At 43.7% G+C, this 16,764-nt stretch overlaps 1 protein-coding gene across 3 annotated transcripts in view; it reads right to left on the bottom strand.

The window, feature by feature from the left end:
• The window catches only part of CHRNA5 (cholinergic receptor nicotinic alpha 5 subunit), a 28,785-nt gene extending 22,412 nt beyond the window's left edge, over positions 1-6,373 (bottom strand). The window contains exon 1 of one of the 3 annotated variants that reach the window (XM_073303532.2): positions 6,081-6,373. In XM_073303532.2, the coding sequence (XP_073159633.2) occupies positions 6,081-6,234 (154 nt within the window). In that variant the 5' untranslated portion in view covers positions 6,235-6,373. The remainder of the gene's footprint in view (positions 1-6,080) is intronic. The other 2 variants (XM_073303535.1, XM_073303534.1) reach the window with 2 other exon arrangements.
• Positions 6,374-16,764: the final 10,391 nt, after the last annotated feature.

Here is a 16,764-nt window from a genome sequence, read left to right on the forward strand (position 1 = left end):
CACTGATGACACAAGAAGCATCGTGTAGACATGCAAAAGAGATGTAATTACTGTAGCAGCTGTACGTTGACATAACTCAGGTCGACCTAATTTTGTAATGCAGACTTGCTCTGAACCAGTAAGAGTGTTTTTGCCAATATAACTAACAGTTCTTTGAATGAAATAAGCTGTACCAGCAAAAGGACCTTTTTCTGAGTATAACTTTGTTTATACTGGGCTTTTGTTGGTATGGCTACGTTGGTTGGGGGAGTGATTTCCCTCCCTCATGCCTAACTGATATAAAAAGGAAATGGGTGGTAGTATTTGTATTTTCCTTTTTTTGGGATGGGATGCAGGGGGGAGGCTTTGTTTTTTGTATCAGCTCTGGCCAGTATATATCTTATGAGTATGAAGCTTCACTCTCTCTAGCTTCTAGAAAGGAAGAGCCTTCTGTTTCTTCTCCCACCATCAGAGCCGTCTAGCTATTGCAGGGAGCAGAATTATTCTCTATCCAAGCAAATAACCCCAGAGCATACTTCTACTACTCCTTTTTCCCAGGCAGCAGCAGCAGAGTGAAATGGATGTACTTGACAGTTTCACACTGACAACTGCAAAAATTTGAAAAGCGGCTGTGTGACTGACCAGATTTTTTAAGTTTGTTTCATAGAATATCAGGGTTGGAAGGGACCTCAGCAGGTCATCTTGTCCAACCCCCTGCTCAAAGCAGAGCCAATCCCCAATTTTTGCCCCAGATCCCTAAATGGCCCCCTCAAGGATTGAACTCTTAACCCTGGGTTTAGCAGGCCAATGCTCAAACCACTGAGCTATCCCTCCCCTGTGCTGGTACTGCTTGGCAACGTTATAAAGATGAGCAGACGAACAGAGCTGTGTTTGTGAAGTAAAGAAGGCAACACTGATTTTTTTATGTTCACATTTAGAAGGTTATTATTGCAGTCAGAAAAGCAAGGAACGTTTAAATCAAAACTTCGGCAAAATATCTACTAATGGCTTGGCAGCAGGGAAAGCTTACTACTTACCACTAGTTAATGGATTTTGCAAGTCTTGCTGAAAACCAGCATCATCATAGTATATGGCCATGCTGCTTACAGAGAATCAAGTTGACATATATAGATTACCTATTTTTTCCCTTGCCCATGTCTGTCAGTCCTTAGATTAAGAGCTCCTCAGACCTTACACTGCCACCCTTCTTGAATGCCTGTACTGTGCTTAGCATATTGTGGGCACGACTGTAAATATTAAAAGATAACAATGTCTCAACCTATGGCTTGCCAAGATGTTTATTGCTCCACCAGTCTCCAGGGTCACTGAATACCAGCACCACTGTTGTGCATATGATAAAATGCACTGCTTTGAAGAGCCCTAGCAATATTCTTCTTTGGTTTAGCATTAGTTTCTTCTGCTCAGTGATAAGTTCAGTGGGGAGCAGAAGTGATGTCTACTTCCTGCTGAACAGCTAATGTAGATGAAGAAACCAAATGCCAGATGCTGGCTGGCAGCCTCGGAGTGGAAAGCAGAGCCACTGTGTGGCAATCCTGGCCTCATTGAAGTCAATGGGATAGGCCACTATCAGCCTAGGAACAGGATGGGGGAAAGGCATCATTCTTGCTGACCAGGGACCTGGCAGTGAGGACAGAAGAAGGGACATGCAGAATGTTGGGGAAGGCTGCAATTAAACAACTGATGGGGAAATCTGGAAGGAAAAAAGACATCTGAAAGGTTGAAGGAGAGAGAAAAAGTAGGAAAAGTGTACAAAGTAAAGTGGGAAGTGGAAAGAGGAAAAGGAAAAGACATAATGAAGGATTTTAAGGTTAGAAACATTTTATTCATACAAATTTAATTTATTCTGTACACATCATGGAATTAAATTGACAATTTTGTAAATACTTATACAAATAAGGTACAGCCCTCAGGCTCCTGGCAAGTTGCCAGTGCAGCCCTTGATGCTGCAGAGGTTGTGCACTGGTACATCATCTGTCCACAGCAGAATTCTGCTCATGCAACTAGATTCCAATCTCAGATACACAGGTATGTAATGTCCCCATGGCTTGTACAAATCAGGTACTCTTCTTTAGTATGCAAGAACAGTAGTAGATTTCAGAAGATATGCCAGTATGTTTTCCATATGTATTTGCCAGAATATAAAAAATTAAGATTTTCATTTCTGGACAGAGTGGAACTATACAAGAGGTCCCTTCCCTAATTTCTCTACAGTCTACTGGAAAATTCAATTTTTTTATATTCGCAAAAGAAAGCAAAATCATTTAAAGGAGAATCATGATATAAGTAAACTGATAAATATAGGAAACTTTGTCCAACAATTCTAACAGATGCAGCTTCTCTCAGAGTTCACTTCAGAAAACTAATTCTTATCCTTTAAGTTGAAATTCTTCTATATTACAAAACACTTCACTGATTTAAAGGCAATCAACTCATATTTTGTTTTGCAACAAACAACGACAGTTTGTACAGTACTCCAGGAAGAAAGAAAAGGAGTACTTGTGGCACCTTAGAGACTAACCAATTTATTTGAGCATAAGCTTTCATGAGCTACAGCTCACTTCATCGGATGCTGTAGCTCACGAAAGCTTATGGCTCAAATAAATTGGTTAGTCTCTAAAGTGCCACAAGTACTCCTTTTCTTTTTGCGAATACAGACTAGCACGGCTGCTACTCTGAATCTAGGAAGAAAGTTACAACATGCACACTCACACATAGCCACGTTGTAATGAATAGAAAACTGAAGTTTAATTTTCAAGGGTTTAGAAAGCATACATAATAACCAAGTGATACGGAATTTAGTACACCTACATCTGATAAATTGTTTACTAAATAACTTGTAAAGGATTTCCCCCACAATTTTAATATACTATTCTAAAGCAATACTATAATATAGTTTACTGCCCCAATGCACCACAGTTTTCAAACAACTAGTTAAATATCTACCACCAATTTCTATTTTTTAGTAAATTACAATTTTATTTTAGTTAAAATGGCCAAGAGAGAAACAAATTCTCCCTTCAAATACATACAGATAGTTCTCACTGAAGAAAAAGTTGCATGCTTGTACCCAAGGGCAAGATTTGGCTCCACAAAAGTACCTGACTATGACCTTTTTTTAACAGCTCTATATAATTATTCTTTCTATTGTGATGAGACTCATTTAGTGAAAACATAATTCTTCCAACTACTACAATTCACAGTAACTTTAAAAATCACTTTTAGCATGATAGTAACGTAGGTAAGGATTTGTTACATTTCAAACTAAAGTTCACAGTTTTAATCCAGTTTAAATTTCAGGATTTGCACTGTTTATTTTTTGCATCCCAGTTTAGAAAATGAAAGTCAATTAAGTCAATTTCACTTTTGCTTCAAGTGAGTTTAACTTTCAGGCTTTTAATACTGCCATGTTAGGACTTTAAACTGGGTGGAATATTTATCTAAAACCAACTGTTTGGAAGACTTATACATTTCACTGCTCTTAAATTCTGTAAAAGCAATATTTTACAACATCTGTATTTTGGGACAAGCTTGAGCTGACTACCCTTTTAAATTTGCACAGTTTTATCTATACAATTTTGTTTTGTGGAGTGTTTTATAATTTAAACTGTACAACTCAAATCCTTACTTTGAGATTAGCCCCTGGGACTTCAACAGGGTTAACTCAATGAATAAGTCAAGCAGAATTTTATCATAAATCCATAAGAATGGTATTTCAACAATAATAAATATTTATCATGTATCATAAGCATTCCTATGGTTTGCCTCTGGCATGTAGATAAACACACAAAGCAGATACATCACAAATCCATGACCACATCAGCTGTGAATAAATGCAATACACCTTACAGAGAACAAAACACAACAAAAAAAAACCCCACGAAGGTCTGATATTATAACAACAATAGCATTCTTCATTATTTGGAGTAGTTGTACAACCACCTAATGAGATGTTGTGATCAGTATTTGTAAATATGTATGTGTGCACCCAGAGAAATTTTGCTTGACAAGGGCAAAGAAAAAAAGACTCAACCTCTAAACAAGGTTGTTTGTGGGGTTTTTGCCCTATCTTCTGGTAAATAAAGCTGTGTCTGTTTAATCGTGGTCGCTCTAGATTACTTTAATTAAAAATCAAATAAAAAATTCTTCTGAGCTCTACTTCTGCACTGGCCCTAAGGACTGCAAAGCTAGTGCTCAAGCCTTGACTTGTTCTTCAAATCAGATTTAAAATGTTTGAGTCTGGTCTTTCAAAGAGTTGACATAGTATGCAAAACCCCTCCACGACCCCTTCTCCTACATCCTCCTTCCCCAAACCCCTCCACGACCCCCTCTCCTACATCCTCCTTCCCCAAACCCCTCCACGACCCCCTCTCCTACATCCTCCTTCCCCAAACCCCTCCACGACCCCCTCTCCTACATCCTCCTTCCCCGAACCTCTCCCCGACCCCCTCTCCTACATCCTCCTTCCCCAAACCCCTCCACAACCCCCTCTTCTACATCCTCCTTCCCCAAACCTCTCCCCGACCTCCTCTCCTACATCCTCCTTCCCCGAACCTCTCCCCGACCCCCTCTCCTACATCCTCCTTCCCCGAACCTCTCCCCGACCCCCTCTCCTACATCCTCCTTCCCCGAACCTCTCCCCGACCCCCTCTCCTACATCCTCCTTCCCCAAACCTCTCCCCGACCCCCTCTCCTACATCCTCCTTCCCCAAACCTCTCCCCGACCCCCTCTCCTACATCCTCCTTCCCCAAACCTCTCCCCGACCCCCTCTCCTACATCCTCCTTCCCCGAACCTCTCCCCGACCCCCTCTCCTACATCCTCCTTCCCCAAACCTCTCCCCGACCCCCTCTCCTACATCCTCCTTCCCCAAACCTCTCCCCGACCCCCTCCTTCCCCAAACCTCTCCCCGACCCCCTCTCCTACATCCTCCTTCCCCAAACCTCTCCCCGACCCCCTCTCCTACATCCTCCTTCCCCAAACCCCTCCACGACCCCCTCTCCTACATCCTCCTTCCCCAAACCTCTCCCCGACCCCCTCTCCTACATCCTCCTTCCCCAAACCTCTCCCCGACCCCCTCTCCTACATCCTCCTTCCCCAAACCTCTCCCCGACCCCCTCTCCTACATCCTCCTTCCCCGAACCTCTCCCCGACCCCCTCTCCTACATCCTCCTTCCCCGAACCTCTCCCCGACCCCCTCTCCTACATCCTCCTTCCCCGAACCTCTCCCCGACCCCCTCTCCTACATCCTCCTTCCCCGAACCTCTCCACGACCCCCTCTCCTACATCCTCCTTCCCCAAACCCCTCCACGACCCCCTCTTCTACATCCTCCTTCCCCAAACCCCTCCACGACCCCCTCTTCTACATCCTCCTTCCCCAAACCCCTCCACGACCCCTTCTCCTACATCCTCCTTCCCCAAACCCCTCCACGACCCCCTCTCCTACATCCTCCTTCCCCAAACCCCTCCAGGACCCCCTCTCCTACATCCTCCTTCCCCAAACCTCTCCCCGACCCCCTCTCCTACATCCTCCTTCCCCAAACCCCTCCACGACCCCCTCTCCTACATCCTCCTTCCCCAAACCTCTCCCCGACCTCCTCTCCTACATCCCCCTCCCCAAACCCCTCCACAACCCCCTCTCCTACATCCTCCTTCCCCAAACCCCTCCCCGACCCCCTCTCCTACATCCTCCTTCCCCAAACCCCTCCACGACCCCCTCTCCTACATCCCCCTCCCCAAACCCCTCCACGACCCCCTCTCCTACATCCTCCTTCCCCAAACCCCTCCCCGACCCCCTCTCCTACATCCTCCTTCCCCAAACCCCTCCACGACCCCCTCTCCTACATCCCCCTCCCCAAACCCCTCCACGACCCCCTCTCCTACATCCCCCTCCCCAAACCCCTCCACGACACCCCCCACATACCCCTTCTCCAAACCCCTCCACGATCTCCAACATACCCGCTATATCCCCCTCTCCTAACCCCTCTTCAGCCTCACTTCACCTTCCCTCCTAACACACACGCGGCTGCCTCCCCGACACCCCCAAAGCCCACACCGGGGAGCGTGCAGCCGTGGTCCCTTTACCCGTGTAGGGGGTGCGGGCGCTGCCCCTGGCGGCGGTGGCTCTGCCGGCCGGACCGGGCACCCCGAGCAGGGGCACGAAGAGGCAGGTGAGGAGGAACAGGAGGCGGCTGCCGGGGGAGAGGACGCGCCGCGCCTGGATTCCCCGTTCCGCCATGGCTCGGCTCGGCTCAGCGCAGCGCGGCGCCGCCTGGCAGCCCAGAGAGCGCGCGGAGCCGCAGCCTCAGGCAGCTCCGCCTCACACTCGAGGAAGGAGCGTCTCCCCAGCGCGGCGAGGCTACCCTGCTCTGCCCCTCGCTGGGGGCGGGGGGGGAGAGGAGGAGTGGGCGGGGCACGGGGCGAGACACCCCCGCTTCGGGGCGCTCCGGAAACCGTTAGGGACTCGTTGTGTCCCTCCCCGCGGGGCGCGTGCTCTCCTCCTCTGAAGGGGAGGGCGGGAAAGGAGCGGCCTGCTCTGTTGCCCTGAAGCGAGGGGGCCGAAGGGGGCGGGGGTATCACAAAAGATACATGGGGGCGGTGCTTAAAGTGGTCTGAATAAAGTGGAGGGTCTATCTTGAGCTGGAAGCTTTGTGCTTAATGTGCGCGACTCAGCTTGATTATACATGTAGCCAGGGGTGCGAGCCCCCCTGCCACTCTAAGCCCTGCCTGGAGGGGTCCCGGAAGGGCCTGGGCACAGCAGGGGCATCACACCTGCCGCAGCTGAGGTAATGAGGGGTTTGTTTCTCAGACCTCTCCTCTGGCTCTCATGCAGCTTGAGAATGACCTGGCAGGCAGCTAACACTGGGCACAATGGGGTTGTCCTTGTTTGGACGCTGTGCTGCACATCTGTGGCCCGTGCTCAGATGCTGTAGGCCATGTGTATGAGCCTATGGCAGGCATCACAGATGGCCTTATGTTTGGACATCATGCCAGACATGTACCATCCTGTTGACCCAGGGCTTTGCTGCTCTGAGCAGCATGGTAAAGGCGGGGTTGGATAAGGGGTAAAGGGTCCTGCGGGACAGGGAGCAGGGGGCAGTTGGATGGGGCTGAGGTTTTTGGGGGGGGGGGTAAGTCAAGGGACAGGGAACAAGGGGGTTTGGATACGCATGGGAGTCCCGGGGGGGGGGCTCTCTAGGGGCGGGGGTGTGAATAGGGGTCTGTGCAGATGGGAGGGAGCAGGGAGGGTTAGATAGGGGGTGGGGTCCTGGGGGGCAGTTAGGGCCAGGGGTGTGAATAGGGGTCGGGGCAGTCAGGGGACAGGGAGAAGGGGGAGTTGGATAGGGGGTGGGGTCCTGGGGGGTGGTTAGGGGCCAGGGGACAAGGAGCATTGGATGGGTCTGGGGTTCTGATGGGGGGGGGGAAGTGGGAGGGGCAGATAGGGGGCAGGGGCCAGGCTCTTGCAGGAGGCACAGCCTTCCTTACCCGGCCCTCCATACACTTTTGCAACACCGATGTGGCCCTTGGGCCAAAAAGTTTGCCCACCCTTGAGTTAGACCCTCCAAAGCCATGAGTTCTTTAAAAACATACTACTATGAGTTTTGCTTTTTGGTCTGTCTTCTATTTTTTTAATTCCCCCTGCTCCTCCAGTGTATGTGTGTGAGAATTAATGTGGCTGTCTCTCCCAGATGTATTGATTTTGGCCCCCACTGCAGCAGCTGTCGCTCTCACATCTGTCCATCTGCCTGCCCAGCAATTAATTCTGCCCCCACAACCCAAGATCAATCCTGTCTCCCCAGCCCCCACATCAGTTCTGCTCCCTAAACAACCCACTAATTCCATCCACACATCTGATGCTCCTGCAACTCCAGTGGGCCTCACTCTCCTCCCAGCCCTGAGTGGGGGCTTAGCAGTAAAACTGATTTTTAAATGCTTTATTGATTTTTCCTTTATTAACATAATATATACTTTTAAAAAGGTACATAAGAAAACAGAAAATAGAAGTAACTGACATACTCAAACAATATATTTCTGATTTGAGGTATTACCTGATAATACTTTTCAGTTTGTAGAGAGAAGGAGAGAAAAAAATAGGTTAAATGACTTTAACACAATATTTATTAGCCACAATGTTTATTAACCTTATGTTAAAAGATGTTTTGGGTACTAGTGTGAGGTGTATCTACTGTGTGTATTTGTGTCTCCAGAGACTCTATTCTCAGAAAATGAAGAACATTTTCAACTCATATCATTTTTAGCAATTCTTTATCTCCTTTTCAATATGGTTATTATATGTGTTTGGGATTTCATTGTTATACATATTGTCAATGATCAAAACTATATTTTATATCAATTATTTGTTTTACAGAACAGATCAGTCTGCCTATTTGTATACATCATAACATGTTTGGTTTCAGAGTAGCAGCCGTGTTAGTCTGTATCTGCAAAAAGAACAGGAGTACTTGTGGCACCTTAGACTAACAAATTTATTAGCGCGTAAGCTTTCGTGGGCTACAGCCCACTTCATCGGATGCAAAATATTAAACAGTACTTCATCATGTCAGACCTTAATGAAAATTGTTTACCTTAATGAAAATCAATACTTTAACACTTTTATATTATTTTTTTCCTGTATGCTCTTTGTTTTAATATGCTGAATGTCATATTGAGATTATTCATGTCTGCAGAAGGCATAATGCAGTCAGCATAAGCCATCCAAGGAGCGATTGCTTACATGGTAGTTTTTCCAGTGTAGTCGTCCAGTGGCCTGTTATATGGATTAGAATGCTCTGCAGTAAAAAATGACATTTCATACATTGGGAACATATATCTTCTTGTTTAGTCTTGACAATTTCTTACTTTACATACACTGAGTGATTGATTCTGCATCCACTGCACACCAGAACTCCCATTAATTTTAGGTGTTCAAGATGTAGGATTTAATCCTTAGTTTGCAATTTGTAGTTTACATGCAGGTTTCAGCATAAGATTATAAAATTAGCCATTTTGGCCTAATGTGTCATGAAAATATGTGCTGTTCTCATGTTTAATATCATTAATATAAATTTGGAGCAAGCAATTTTCTGAGCACTCCAAAAATCAGTCAGCAACATTTCTATTGTTTATCACAAATTTAAGGTTCTGGCTGCGATTGATCTTTGACCACATTGCACTGTCTGTATTCCTAAATCAAATTTGCTTCTTAAGAGCTATATATATACTAACCTTATGTAGGAATTGCATGAAAGGTATTTTATTATGGTAGTTTCTGGTTAAAGGTATTGGATGTAGTTTATTGACTTTCCAGCACATAAAAGATAAATTATTTTTAATTCATACCCATGAATTTGCTTGCAAATGGGTGCCATTTGGGTAAAATAGATGTTGCAAGATTGAAAAGGATTAAAGTCAAGGTACATGCCCATCATTATGCTAAATATATCGAGGGTCATCTGATCAGTGGCGGATTTAGAGTTAGTGGGGCCTTCTGTGCAGCTTCATTTTCAGGGGCCCCCCCTCGGGACCAGCTAAGAAAAAGAACATTCTCTCTTATCTCCCCCATTTTTTATTCTTTTTTTCTTCATCCTCCTCCTATAAGTAATGGGAAATAAATGAAAATAAAGTGAGGTACCTTGACTGGGACAGGGGGTTGGGGTGCAGGAGGGGGTATGGAGGGCAGGCTCTGGGAGGAAGTTTGGGTGCTCGGTGCAGTCTCTGGGCTGGGGTGTGGGAAGAGGGGGAAGGGGTGTGGGCTCTGAGAGGAAGTTTGGGTGCAGGCTCTGGACTGGGACGGGGTTGGGGTGTGGGAAAGGGTAAGGTGTGAGGGCTCTGGGAGGAAGTTTGGGTGCGAGGTGCAGGCTCTGGGCTGGGGCAAGGGATTGGGGTGTGGGAAGGGGGCAGAGGGGTGGCGCTTAACTTGGGCAGCACGGCTCCCAAAGCAACCTGCACACACACCCCTCCAGCAGCGGCTCCTAGGCGGGGGGTGGGCAGCGAGGCAGGGCGTCTCTGTGCACTGCTGCCTGCAGGCTCCGCCCCTGCAGCTCCCATTGGCCACAGTTCCTGGCCAATGGGAGTTGCGGAGTCAGCGCTTGGGGCAGGGGCAGCGCGCAGACACACACATACACCCAGGGACCACAGGGACATGCTGGCCGCTTCCAGGAGCGAAGTGGCGAGGAGGGAGAGAGGCAGAGCAGGCAGGGAGCTGCCTTAGCCCTGCTGCTGGCACATCTCTGCATGCCCCTTGTGGGGAGGGGGCAGCAGGTCTCCGTGAGCTGCCTGGGGCAGGAGCAGCATGTGGAGCCAACTCCCCCACCCGCCAGGGGCACGCAGACACATGCCAGCAGCTGGCCGCTGTGGGACCACTGGCCACGGCCTGCAGGCAGCCTGCCTTCCTGAGCTCTGCTGCACCACCAGCCGGGACTTGGGGGCAGGTTGTCAGATATTTGGCCTGCATTTTGGAGGCCCCCGTGTCATTGGGGGCTCTGTGCCACCACATGGTTTGTTTCATTGTAAATCCACTCCTGGATCTGGTGAATGTGTAAATATTTTTATGGTAGTAAATAACATATATAAATAAAGAAACTAATTTTCCACTGGGTGTTTTGAACTTGAACAAAATGTTAATATTGCAATAGCTAGCATTAAGCATATAATTGTGTATATCAAAATAACTGCATAAATAATACTTTGATTTCTGGTATCTTTAATAGGGTCCACTTAACCAGAAATGGAGATTCTAAAAGTCCCTACTAAAGTGACTCCTATGAATCATCCATCAGAACCAGTAATGCAAAAAGTAAATTGGAAGTTAATTACAGATAAAAAGAGCAAACTGCTCAGTTCTATTAGTAAAATAAGATGTTTTTCACAAAATTCTGTGAAGTGCATTTTTTTTTTCAGACTAAAGCAAAGTAGTAGGAAATTAGCAAATGGGATACTAAAATCAGTCCTTTTAAAATGCTAATTAAAAAGCCCTGTCTGAAAAATCTGTTATAATAGAAGTGAATGAAGCAATTAAAACTTGAAAAGCAGAGGTCTTTAGAGTTCGAAAGTCCTGATGGAGAGTATTTTAAGTTTTTGAAAGAAATTGGGAAAATGTTTGGATGACATTTTTTAATTAGAAGTCTTGTCTGAGACTATAAGAAAGAGAGAATATTTGTACTACAATTATCTGGAAGCATAATCTCATTGCGCCAAGGTTATATATACTACTCACTTGTCTGTAGGTGTAAGGGAGTTTATCGTCTCTCTATTTAGGTACTTGCATAGTCTCCATTACCATATTATCTGTGTGCCTCATGAACTTTAATGTATTTGTCTTCATAGCACACCCTTGTGAGGCAAACAAGTATTATTATTCCCATTTTACAGATGGGGAAATGAGGTAGCATCAGACTTAATCACTTACCCGAGGTCAGACAGGAAGTTTGTGGCAAAGCAGGAAATTCAACCTGGTGCTCCTGAGTCCCAGACTAGTGCCATAACAACTGGACCATCATTCCTCTCCTTAGTCTGACACTAAAGCTCTAATTCTGCAAGATAATCAGTGCAGATGGTCCCTTGCATCTGTATAGAGAGCCAATGAGGTCAGTGGGGTTCTGTGCAGGTAGATCCCTGTACCATGCAGAGCTCCATTATAATCAATGGGTCTCCATACAGGTAATAAAAGATCATCTTCACAGATCAGCCTGCAAGATCAGGGACTTAACTGGTGTAACTCATACATTAAGTGGCAAAAAGGGAGAAGTGCAGCAGTAAAGAAACTAAAACAGTAGGATACTTTCAAGTAGTTCTTCTCTTCCACTTAAATTTAACTTTCTGACATTTGTTCAGCATGTAAGTTACACCAACGTAGATTGCTCTGCAGTCATTTAAACTCCTTACCCCCACTTACTTATGTGTAACTTATACCACCACATGATTTCTGTACTTTGCCTCTCTTCCTTAATGCAAATACCTATTGATTTTGAATAGTTTTGGCCTTGACAGGGGATACGTACTTCCCCAGTGTCAAAGGGATCAAACATGATTAATAAGAATAAGTCAAATAATGGACAATGTTATTTTCATTATTTATATAGCATTATGATATACATGACTTTACATATTTATATAAGTTGCTTGGGTGGCCTTCTTAATTTGTATGCTTTTATAATTAGATACCAAATAGATATTTGATTGGACCAAAAGAGTATATCTGAAAGAAGCTCTGGGTCGTCTACCCAGGATACATTGCTATACACAGGCAAAATACAGTAGGTCAGAAAAAGAACGTCCATAAAGGTGAATAGAGCATAAAAAATAAAGAGAGCATAATAATCTGGAGAACAAGTTTACTGAGCCCTTGGCATTTTTGTAATTATTTTTTGTAATTATTATGGTACTGTTTCTGTAGAGGCCAAAGACAGTAGAGATATTTTAGGAATGATTACAAGGAAAACGGGAAAAGGTTGCATTTTATGCAGATGATATATTGATTATAGTTAGTCCTAATTTGCTACTAAAGAATTTAAATAACTTTTGTGATTACAAAAGGATCCCCAGATTTCTAACAATTCCTTAGTGAATACTGGCTTTAACGAGTTCCAGCATCCACTGAAATGAGAACTAGGCTCCATTCTATTTTTATATATTGTTCAGCATCATCATCTAATGCAAACATTTCTGGAGAGGGAATATGTTCATTTGAAACATGAACCTTAGTAGACAACACCACATGAACTTACATGTAGGAAAATAACACTAAATTTAGAGGGACAGCTAAATAGAATACTTAGGTACTAGTATATTGTAAACAGTTCCTACTTTGTGCACTAAAAATAAATATGTAAATAGGTAGAAAGACAGTGCGGATTATTAAACCTGACATAACATATTGTTAAAATCTGTTTTTGGTATTTATAACCTGTCAAGATTCCTTCCCCACTCTGAACTCTAGGGTACAGATGTGGGGACCTGCATGAAATACCCCCTAAGCTTATTCTTACCAGCTTAGGTTAAAAACTTCCTCAAGGTGAAAACTTTGCCTTGTCCTTGAACCGTATGCTGCCACCAGCAAGCGTTTTAAACAAAGAACAGGGAAAGAGCCCACTTGGAGACGACTTCCTTCAAAATATCCCCCCAAGCCCTACACCCCTTTTCCTGGGGAAGGCTTGGTAAGAATCCTCACCAATTTCTACAGGTGAAAACAGACCCAAACCCTTGGATCTTAAGAACAATGAAAAATCAATCAGGTTCTTGAAAGAAGAATTTTAATTAAAGAAAAGGTAAAAGAATCACCTCTGTAAAATCAGGATGGTAAACACCTTACAGGGTAATCAGATTCAAAACATAGAGCGTCCCTCTAGGCAAAACCTTAAGTTACAAAAAGACACAAAAACAGGAATATAGATTCCATCCAGCACAGCTTATTTTACCAGCCATTAAACAAAAGGAAATTAACGCATTTCTAGCTAGATTACTTACTAACTTTACAGGAGTTGTAACCCTGATCTGTTCTTGGCAAAAGCATCACACAGACAGACCTCAGCACAGACAGACCAACACTTTGTTCCCCCCTCCAGATTTGAAAGTATCTTGTCCTCTCATTGGTCATTTTGGGTCAGGTGCCAGCTAGGTTACATTAGCTTCTTAACCCTTTACAGGTGAAAGGGTTTTGCCTCTGGCCAGGAGGGATTTTAGAGCACTGTATACAGAAAGGTAGTTACCCTTTCCTTTATATTTATGACATAACCCATTCCTAATTTAGCTCTGAAAGAGGCACAGATACTGTGGTGGGCACAAGAAATACATTCTTGCAAGGCTAAGGAATGTAGACGGTAGGTTTAGCATAGTCAAATATTAGATATACTTCTGGGAAAAGCAGATAAGAGTCTGGGCATAGTGTTAATATACCTCTACAAGGTTCTCTGGCATACATTTAGTGTTGAATATACCTTTCTACTTCTGATCAAAATACAGCCAGAAATTGGGAGGAAATTGACTCAAGCGTACTATAACTTTTCTAACAGGTTTTAGAGTAGCAGCCATGTTAGTCTGTATCCGCAAAAAGAAAAGGAGTACTTGGGGCAGCTTAGAGACTAACCAATTTATTTGAGCATAAGCTTTCATGAGCTACAGCTCACTTCATCGGATGCATCAAATAAATTGGTTAGTCTCTAAGGTGCCCCAAGTACTCCTTTTCTTATAACTTTTCTGTATATTTCAGATGTTAGAGGACTGCTAGTTATTGAACATCATCTTGGTAATGCTGCAGGCCTGCATCCATTTCAAAGTTTTAAGGGACATTAATGGAATATTGGCCTTCTCTGTTACTATAACAGTTCAAATAAAAAAACCAGAACTTTTAAAAATGTAGTATTACTCATCATTTTATTCTAATTATTTGCACTACTATAGTGCCTAGGAGCCCCAGTCATGAACCAGGACCTCATTCTGCTAAGGTGCTGCACAAACACAGAACAAAAAGATAGCCCAAAGATCTTACAATCTAGTTATAAGACATGAGACAATATATGAATACTAACAGATGAGAGTGCAAGGGAAAAAAGTAGACATTTGGTCAATGGGAGTTAGGCTACTAAGTGCCTAAACCTCTTTTGGAATGAGATTTAGGCTCTTAAATCAGCAAGGCATTGCAATGCTGAGAGCAGTAATGCCCAAATACTTTTAAAAATCTGGGCCAAAGACTTATCAACCTTATAAAATGTTATAGGCATATTTATAGGCTTGTTAGTGATTGTATTCCTGGATCAGTGGGTGAGCTAATGGACCTAAAGACACTTGGGGGTAAATAATGCAAATTCCCAATACTGAAACAACGCAGAGTAAGTCTTTTGACGCTACACCCCCTGAAGCATATCTTGTGGGCGTGGGGCCTGCCCGGGTTCGGGACATGTTTGCCTTGGCCCGCAAACATGCCCCCTGCATCCTGTTCATCGATGAGATCGACGCCGTCAGCCGGAAGAGGGGCTGGGGGAACTTCGGGGGGCAGAGCAAGCAGGAAAACACCCTGAACCAGCTGCTGGTCGAAACGGATGGGTTCTACTCCCACACCAACGTGGTGGTGCTTGCAGGAACAAATTGCCCCGACATTCTGGACCCTGTGCTGAATAGACTAGTTTGACCTGGTTTAAGATGACTAAGACAACAAAGAACTTGAAACTGTATAAAATATCAGCCCTGACCTTAGTATATGGTCCTTAACACTAGCTGGTAAGCCAGGCATGCAGAACAGCTGTTTATTGTTTGTAAGATGTTTTCTCTTAAATGCTTTGGTTCTAAATAAATAGTACTTTTCTTCATGAACGTAGTCTGGTCACTGAATAACCCTGTTATTGCCCAGAGAGACAAGAATTGCAGCTGCTGAAGTCACACCTGCTGAGGTGATCACAATGAACTGCAGGAGTCTGGAGCCTAAAACCCTTGGATGTAGACATACATTTCGTGGGATCCCAGCCTGAGAAAGGTGTGAGCTAGACTTGACACCTGAAACCTTACGTGGGGTGCCCTTAACTTCAACTGTGACAGCCCCTCCACAGACTACTATATATATGCTTAGGCGATAGTTGTGTGTACATCATTTATAGAGCACGCACACAAGCCAACTGCTGCATAAGATTCCCAGAAGCTAGAGAGAATACTTACTGTGCATACCCAATCTTTTTCAGATGGTGTTAACATCTTCAAAAATAATCCATTACTTTTGGAACGATCACTATTGGGAACTAGGTACTTATATGGGCCCCATTACTGTAATATGTGTGCTTCTGTGAACTTAAAAAGTGAAAAGGCTCAAAACTTCTGGAATTTCTACATTAGTCTAGATTAATGCACCAGGAGCAACTCCATTATGTACAAGAGTTTAAGCTTCATTTTTATGATGCCCATATATAATGAAGGGAATTTAATTCTTTGCATTAGTCTACATATAATGAACAGTTTTAGTCAGGATTTAATTTTTTCAGCAAACTTGCTCTTATGGTTAAAGCTGAAACAGAATATCAAAAATTCCTCCTACTCTTAACTACACTTAGTTATAATTAATAGTAAATCAGTACATAAATCCAATTAATGTAAAACCTTGGGATTAAAATATTTTTAAGTCCACTTTGATATATAATGTGCTACTAAAAGTTGAAAGAATTCAGTATAATGTGCAGGTATCAACTAGATAAGTCTTAAAAAACAAACAAGAAGAATGCTATCTATTAGATAGACACAAATGCCTCATCTTAAAATAAATTATAGTTATGATCCCCAAATCATTTAAACTTTTAATGCAGGATGTTTGGAAACAATCTGACAGAATTCTAATGTTTCTTTGAGGCAACAGGCTACATAAACTTACTTTTGTTCAGACTGTGGGTTGTTTCTGGCCACATTTGGAAGAGGTACTTAACCAGTCAAAACTATCTGGGATAGATTATACAAAATAAAATGACACATGAAACTGAACTTATCTTTTTTCAGATCAAATTCAATCCTGTGAACCTGGTTTCCTTTAGAGGAACAATAAGAGAGAGTGAATATTAAACTAAAGGCCCAACGACCAATGAAGGCCCAACGACCAGCTTGAAATGCATCAGTTAAAGCCCCTCAGTTAAGGAACAATTTTAAATATTTTTTAAATATTTATTAAATATTTTAAAAATTCTGGGATGTCAGAGAATTGAGACTATTGAATAGAAAGGACAGTAAAAAGGCACATCACCACCTATACAATACCTATTTGGCTGTTTACCCTAGATGAAATCCCTTTAGCACTGAA

The sequence above is a fragment of the Lepidochelys kempii genome, chromosome 10 (genome assembly GCF_965140285.1).
Source record: "Lepidochelys kempii isolate rLepKem1 chromosome 10, rLepKem1.hap1, whole genome shotgun sequence".
Lineage (NCBI taxonomy): Eukaryota > Metazoa > Chordata > Testudines > Cheloniidae > Lepidochelys > Lepidochelys kempii.